This window comes from Papaver somniferum, chromosome 4, assembly GCF_003573695.1.
Source record: "Papaver somniferum cultivar HN1 chromosome 4, ASM357369v1, whole genome shotgun sequence".
Lineage (NCBI taxonomy): Eukaryota > Viridiplantae > Streptophyta > Magnoliopsida > Ranunculales > Papaveraceae > Papaver > Papaver somniferum.
The window spans coordinates 8,253,385-8,261,571 of NC_039361.1; the positions used below are offsets into that span (position 1 = coordinate 8,253,385).

General features: G+C 37.6%; 1 protein-coding gene across 1 annotated transcript; it reads left to right on the forward strand.

Moving 5' to 3' along the window:
* Window positions 1-6,414: 6,414 nt before the first annotated feature.
* On the forward strand, window positions 6,415-7,984 carry LOC113271948 (recQ-mediated genome instability protein 1-like). Its single transcript, XM_026521870.1, has 3 exons — window positions 6,415-6,498; window positions 6,723-7,230; window positions 7,743-7,984. Exons 1-3 carry the CDS (start codon window positions 6,415-6,417, stop codon window positions 7,982-7,984), a joined length of 834 nt encoding a protein of 277 aa, XP_026377655.1.
* Window positions 7,985-8,187: the final 203 nt, after the last annotated feature.

Here is an 8,187-nt window from a genome sequence, read left to right on the forward strand (position 1 = left end):
GAGTGTCCGGGGCGTCTGGAGTGTACCTTGGTACTCCTGACAAGTCCTGACTATGATGCACTCGGTCCGAAGATACCCCACTTAGGGTGCGGTCTCGCAACCATAAACCTCATCGGTAGTGGGATGTGAGACTGCGAAATCAACTGGTTATTGAATTAACCGGATGGGAAGAGCCATAACCTTAACCCGGTAGAGGTAAGCTTCCTTGAAGGGGAAATCAGGGGGAAGATAAGGACGACACCCTCCATTAGGGAGTTGAATTGTGTCAAAAGACGTAAATGTCATAAGACTTTTTACTCAAGGGAGTATCAAGACTTATCATATTTATGCGATAAAATCTGAAGAGGAAATAATACAAGAAAAAGATAAGATGAGATCAATGGGTCTATACACTACAGTGTAAAGACCGCCTGCGATCTCATCGCACATAAATAAGGCAAGATAAGACCTTTACATAGGAAGGAAAAATAAGACCTCGTGAGAGAGAATATATACAAACTAATGATTGATTTGCAGGAAATTCAAAATTCATTAGATCGCACACTTGTTTTATACAATAAATATAATAAGAGGAAAGTATGGGAATTGAAATAATAAAATATTATCTTCCTTGTAACAAACAAGTTCGAAGTGTATCAAAACAAGGAAGGGAAATACTGGATGAAAAGAAAATTAAACATGTTCAACAGCTACATCTTGTTCGACCAAAGACTTTTCAGCATCAGTATTGGGTCCAGGATTCTCAATTTTAGAATTAGTCTTATCAACTTGATCCTCTTTATCCTCTTGATCCTTCTCATCATCGCTCACAAATTCATAGTCACTATCCGGTTCAGGGTATTCTTCATCTTCTCTTACATTAAGAGGAGGAATCTTTACTGCAGGAAGAGAGTTGCTTAGAAGAATTCCATTAACTACAGATTCAGCACTAGCATGAGCCTTGCGAATATCTCCCCTTTCAAGGTTTCTAGCATTCATCTCTAAAAAAGATTATTGATGTGCGAGTCTTCTTCGCGCTCTGTCTCGAGAAGTGGAAAGAGAAAGTTCAAGGTTCGCATGAGATGCTTCCAGGTTCATACGCTCTTTGCGAACTTTGGATAAATCAGATCTCAACTGAGCAATAGTAGATTGGTGGGACCTTTCAGAATCTGCGAAGAATAATAAACTATTAAAATTGGAAATTGATAGGATCCGGAGATGCCTATTTATAATAAACCGCAATCGCACGGTGTCTACAATGTAGACAAAGGCAAGTACGGGTCGTTCTCACGAGGAGAGGTGGAAATACTGTAACCAATATCTCTAATAAATTAACCGACAAAAATGTTTTTGGATTTTTGAAAAATAATAATAAGAAAAATAAACTAAAGTAACAAAATGAAATTGATGGAAGAGTTGGTAACCAGGGTTTATGGGTTCCACTACTATTCCTAATTGAGTAATGAAAAGCTTTCGAATTCCAAATATGCATGTATATCTTCGTTCTATGGCAACACCTATTATTGTTGTAATTATCGATAATAAACTCGCATCTCCTAAGATCAGAGTTTCCTAAGCATGGACTATCAAATTATAATGACAAGAAGATTATTGAAAATATACTTATCAGTTCACAATCACTATTTGTGTCGTCTAAGCATAACCCATCAAATGATTTAACCTAAGCATGGATTATCAAATACTGTAACAAATAAAATTGGAACACGAAATACATTTATGCATTTAGAAATTGGAACACGAAATACATTTATGCATTTAGGCTTTTACTTCGCACAAAGCCGGTGGAGCAATAACAAATATTATTTATAAAATCAATAAATCATAAACATTAGATTTCGACAATTCTATTCAAAATAGCCTAATACCAAATTAATTCAAATTATTTCATAATGGTCTATGCTCGAAGTAATTTCCACCAAAAACCCTAGTTACAAGTTTAGCAATACATGGCTTTCTCAAATGCCATAAATAAATCAATCAAAGAGAATGACAAGCTAATCGAAATGAAATTGAAATCGAAACTCCAAACCCCTGTTTTCATAGCACGGAGTCTATTGCCTCTCTTTGTTTCAGTTCGTCTCCCAAACAGCCGCAACAGTGTTCTTCTCCTTCTCAGCTCTGTGCCGGCCTCCTCCTTTGTGTCTCTGTTTTCGGCTCTCTGGCCGATCCCCTTTTCTGAAACTTCTGTTCCGTTTTTATATCCAGTCCTGCAATCACCAGAAGTCCAGCGATTAAGACCTAGCCAAGTTGCCAGGCCCAGCCCAAACACCAATTCTAGTTTCCAAATTCACCGACCATCACTTCACTGCCGCAACAGTGAGACGTTGGCTGCGAATCCGTTCTCGGTTCTTCTGTCCATCCAAATTTCAGCTCCTTCCTAGCTGACCACAAGACCAGTTTCATTGCGTCAAATTCTTTATCTATTGCACAGCACATACACACATCTCCACTTCACTGACTACAGCCATCTTCACTTCTTAATTCAAACACCAGCTGCAATCATCCATCAAGCCCATATATGGACTTCGATTCCTTGACCATCTCTGTCTCGTCAGTTGCTTGATTTATCGGCCAATTCTCCCAACTCCGGCGACAGTACTTTCTCTAGCTCGGCCTCATGGTACCTACTCCATCTGCTGTCCGTGAATAATATCACCAGCTCCATCAGTCGACCATCTCCTTTCCCAACTCCGGCCAAAGAACTTGATTCAGTTCAACCACAAATACGCAGTTCATCTCCAGAGTCTCCATCTCAGCAAATACACCTCAATTTCTCATTATTTCCGAGTCAGAAAATAACGAGCTCACAGTAGAGCCATTTACTCCTTGTTAAGCCTGACCCAGCACCAGCTTTTCTCGACTTACTAAGCACATTCATCTTCTCGCTCTCAGCAACAACATACAGCCGCAGCCTCCATTCTCGTTACTGCTGTAGACCATCAACACTTTCTCCATCTCGCACAACCAAGTCTCGAGAGAAATGCCAGTAGAAAAAAAACAGCAGCTTGATTTTTTTTTTGTTTGTTTGGTGGTGACGAAGATTATAGATGTTGTTACCACAAAGACGCGTGGTTTATGAGTACCCACGTACTGCCTCATAACTCTTGATGGTTTAAATGCTTGGTAAACAAAATGAAATGAATTATTTGGCCTCTAGTGGAACTCACGTGCTGGGAATGATAAAGAAATTGCTTCGTTGCATTTGGTGATTTGCTGGCTGTGAAACGATGTCGCCAAGCAGGTGGCACTCCAAATATCAATAAACATGGGTGCTTAGTCAACTCTCACCTTTTGTGTTGTGTCATGCAACTGCAGTTTTAATCTCCATTTTAGCCATGTATCCACTAATAATCGGATTTACTTGTACTTTCTACAAAAGCACTGAAATATTGTTATTAAACAAAATATCGAATCCTAGCTAATATAAATATGGATATAAAATGTAGCAGATATGTGCTTATCAGAAATAAAGCTCGCGCTAATGAAGTTCAAAGAAATAGTTAAACAGTAACAAGGCAGTCAACTCTAGCTGACTACCTTCGCAGAATTTAGAAAGGAAAAGGGTGTTATTCTTCATACTTTCCATAGCTTTATCAAAATCATCACCAAGTGAACATTAAGACGAGAGCGAAACTTCTTTTCATCAGCAGAGAGAGACTTATTCTTTTTCTTAAGAGCATCATGAGAATGCCTTAATTGATTATATTGTTCTTGAAGCTGATTCTTTTTCACAGTCGAACTTATTTTACTTTGAATGATTTTTTCATTCTGGGTCTTTAATTCCTTAAGCGATGTCTCATGTTGTACTTCAAGTGAAGAGCTCGCGCTTGATCTTCATTTATTTTCTGAAGAATTGAATATTGGTGCGAAAACGTTGCTTCCTTGCTTAAGAAAGAATGCTTCTCCCTAGAAAGGATATGATTTTCTTCTGACAATGTTTCATGTATTAGATCAGCATTACGTGAAAATTTAGAAAAGTGGGATATTTGACTATTTAATACTTCAATTTCTTGAATGAGATGGTTATTTTCATGGGTTAGATTATTAATATGATCAAGTGAATATGAATGTTGATTGTTTAATTGGTTTAACTGAGTCTGCAACTTCTCGTTATTTACTTAAGTATCCTCAACAAGAAATTGAAAAGTATATCTCTCCAAAACTCGCTTCTGGTTGAAATCTTAATAAATGTATGAAGAAATTTAAGGAATGTTGGTAAGCGAAGAAAAATATCATAGGGTACAATAAGAAAAGGAGAAAAAAGTTACCTCTAAGTTCTTGGTTTCGGTTGCGAAGATTTTCAGCCTCAAGATTTGCAACTTGAAGTTCTCCCCTTAGCTTCTGGACCTCTTGAAGTTCCACTTTCAATCTATTGACTTCGTTCTCCAAGGAAGCATTTTGTTGCGAAAGTTCCAATTGAGAGCAGCTAGATTCAAAACGCCCTTCAGCAAGAATCATTCGACGATGAGAATCCTAAAGAAGAAAGAAGATAAGGATAAGAGGTTAAGATATTAAAGTTGAGCAAAAACATGAAAAAAAGGCACTTACCAAGACATCTAAAGCAGTATGTAAGATTGGATCAATTTGAGAATGAATCTCATCTCTTGTAGCTCTGTCAGAGGGAAATTCGCACAGAAGTTTACTCAAAGCAGAGCAAATGCGAAGTTTGCAAGGGTCACTAGTAGAGGATTGAGCAGAGTTGATGATGTCGGACAGAGTTTGAGAAGCGAAATTCACACTATCCCAAGCTTTTTTGCTGAGAGAAAGGGAATTTAATAAAAGAGAAGAAGATGAAGAAGAAGGGATGGATATAGGAGGAGAAGGAATAGTGAAATCTATAAGGACAGATACATTAGCAAAATTTGGTTGTGAATCAGTATGGATGAATAAAGAAGAAGTCTGATTCGCACCCAATGAATTTGCAGAGGCAATATTAGGGCATCTTTCACCCCTTGATCAACAACAGTTTCCTTTTCACCAGGAAAAAATCTTCAACGGTGACAGAAATATTCGCATCAGAAGTTTGAATTGGAGTGGTAGAGACATTAGTATCAGAAGTTTGAATTGTTGTTAAAGGGATGACGTCTGCGACATCAAAATCAAGAATAGAAAGATTTGACTTGATTATTGTAGGCTTGCAAACTTTCTTAGCCTTTGGTTTCTTTCCACCACCCATTTCACAATCGGAAGCCTGCGAAAACAAAGTAGATAAGAAATAGAGGAAACAATATTGTTTACTAAAAATTGGATATTTCTTACTTCTTTGTTGTGCGAAGCTTTCGTCTTCTAAGATTCTTTATTTGTATCGTTTGAAGAAGAATTAGGGTTTTGAACGGTTATCCTGAGGGGCCTTAAAGAAGAGTTTTTCCTGCAATAGTATGGGAATTATGTTAACTAAAAAGATAACAGTTATAATCAAGAATCATGATTATCAGAAGAATAAAAGGATAAATCTTGAAAGAGGAAAACAAACTTTGCATTTTTATCCATGGCAACAATAGCAGAAAACAACAGCAGCAGGAATGAAGTAAACAGCGGCAACAAACATAGGAGGAAAGAGAAATTTTAGTGAAGAAGAGAAGAAAAGAAAAGGTTATTCTTCCTAAAAGAAATCAATAAATAGATGGGAGAGACGACCGGTTATAAACGGTTTGAGCCGGTAAAAAGGAGAAGGGTCGACACGTGTGAATAGATGAACTTGAATTCCGGAAAATTGTCGGCAAGGTAAAATGTGAAAAGACAAGCTTACGCGATATTATAAGATAGAGGTTTCTCATACCGCTCACTCTATAGAATAAGCGAAATGAGAAGAGGCAAAATGTAGGAGTGGAATATCGCATATATCAATAATTATGCGAAGTGAAGATTATCTGAGTAAGCGAAGACTATCACACACGATAAAGTTGAAGTGACGTATTGGATGATGTCAGTAAAGTCACGAGTAAAGTATGATGATCTATGCAAAGTATAAGTTGTACGAGAATGAGTGAGTGTACATGAGCGAATATATCGCACAGTGATTCCGAAAATAGTGGATGTCTTAGCTGTCATCCACTATGAGGAATCCTATATAAAGGAAAGAGGTCATCACATAGAAGAAAGATCTTTTAGTGTGTGTTAGACAAGAAACTAGGAGAGAGAAAATTTATTTGGAGAGCAAGTAAAGTCATTGTAGTCCTTTGTATCCAATTATAAACCTTGATAATTAATAAAAGAATTCATTATGATTATTTAGGTTATTGTTTAGATACATTGTGGTGTGGTTGTTGATTTTCTTGCAACTACAAATAGTGTCATTTGACGGTGAGTAACAATTTTTACTGGCAGGTTAATGAGATAATTAATACAAGTTGTCAACCACGAGACAAGTATCAGGAGGTACCTTCAGGGAACAAAAGGTGTCTTAAGTTGTCTATGACGCATGGTGTGCAATTTGTTGTTGGTATGGAGTGCAAAAATATCGAAGATCTTCATGTTTTAGCTCCTGCTGGTTTGAAGGTTTGTTCTTCCGAAATGAAATGATTTGAAATCGGGTTTTACTTTTGTTATTTATTTATGTTTATCTAGGGGTTTCTTGTGAGATAACTTGAGGTAATTTTTGTTACGTAAGCACAACTCTGAATTTATAATTTTTGGACATATAGGTTATCATTCGTAATGTAACTGTTCGGTTTGGGCATCTAGTGCTGGTGCCTTAAGTCTTGAAAGTACTTGGTGGAAAGGTGGAAGATTTGGAATCTGCACGCAAGAAATTGATAGAAAAAGTAGATAAGCTTCCTAGGGATAAAAGAACGCAAACATGGGTTGCAACTCCTTTGGCTTCGAGAGCTACTATTGCTGTTTGGAAACCCAATGATGTTGACGCTAGTGCCAAGGGTGCCATTACTGACAATTCAACTTTGCAGTATATTCCCTCTAGATATATCTATGGATCTCATTATTGGCTAAGAGAAACAACCGAACAAGTTTCTGGAATTTACAATAGGGCATCCAACGTTGAATGTGATCCAATATTGAGAACTACTACTGCGCCATCTTCCATCAACACCTTTAGAAGGTCAAGACAACCGACACAACAGGAGACTGAAATTCCCAATAGGGAGTCCAATTTTGAAGGTAACACAACTTCTGGAGTTTCTGCTGGGTTTGATATCAACATGGTTGATGTCACTGTGCCTACGTCTGAAATTGATATCGCAGAAAAAGAGATTGCTAGCCCCAGTAGTGCCAGTAGCAGGGACGGGCCTAGCAAGGGGCTAACCCGGGCTATAGCCCGTCCCTAATTTTAGCTTAATAAAAATTTTATATAGGTAATTTTTTCAATATTAGTAATTAGCCCACCTCTATTTATGATTAGCCCTTGTAGTTGTACCACAATTAATTTTTAGCCCAAGATCTTGTTGGAAACATAGAATTTCCTTGGTCACATCCATTTACTTTCCAATTTTTCTTCTATATAAACCATAAATTTCTTTATCCAATCAATCTTTGTACTTAAAATTTGAGGATTTTAATAAAAAAAATTCTATCTATCTAGTATTCTATTGACAATTTCAAGCTAATCATTGTTCATGTAACTCGTTCCAAAAAATTTGCCGCGACCTTCGGCCGCATTGACAATTACTGATATTCTAGCCCCATCCTAGAGAAATTTCTGGGTCCGTCCCTGCCAGTAGAAGGCCAAACATAGAACCGCAACCCTTTTTCCAATGTTGTTCCTGATGTTGGTGAAATTTCTGTAGACAACTCAAACCGTTTATCTGGAGATAAAGAGATTCCTTTTACATACTTGGCTACGATGTTGTCAGATAGGGCTGAGAAGATGGATGACGCACCATGCATCCTGAATAAAATCAAGTGTGTCATGGCTACCATAGAAGAATTTTCGTTTAAGAATAGAGCAAAGTATCAGCTTCTCGTTTCTGTTGATGATGGGAGCCTCATTTCTGAGGTTTATATCGATCACCAAGTTGTGCAAAGTTGACTAGGTTTTTCTCCGAAGGAGGTCAGTGATGCTCTCTCTTATCCAGACAAGGACGTAAGTGGTAAAGTGATGGAGGCAAGGATGGCATTTGATACCATGCTGCTTAAATTTAGGGGTACAATGCTCGTAAAGATGGACAAAGTAACAGTCTACTGTACCGGTTGCTCTCAAGATGAATGAGTGCGAAATCGATCCCTCGTGGC

Bases quoted from the DNA above. Each gene is read 5' to 3' on its own strand.
- LOC113271948 (XM_026521870.1), top strand. From the start codon at position 6,415: ATGACGCATGGTGTGCAATTTGTTGTTGGTATGGAGTGCAAAAATATC. The intron at 6,499-6,722 runs GTTTGTTCTTCC...CTTGGTGGAAAG, and splicing joins TAGCTCCTGCTGGTTTGAAG to GTGGAAGATTTGGAATCTGC. The intron at 7,231-7,742 runs GTAGCAGGGACG...AAATTTCTGTAG, and splicing joins TGCTAGCCCCAGTAGTGCCA to ACAACTCAAACCGTTTATCT.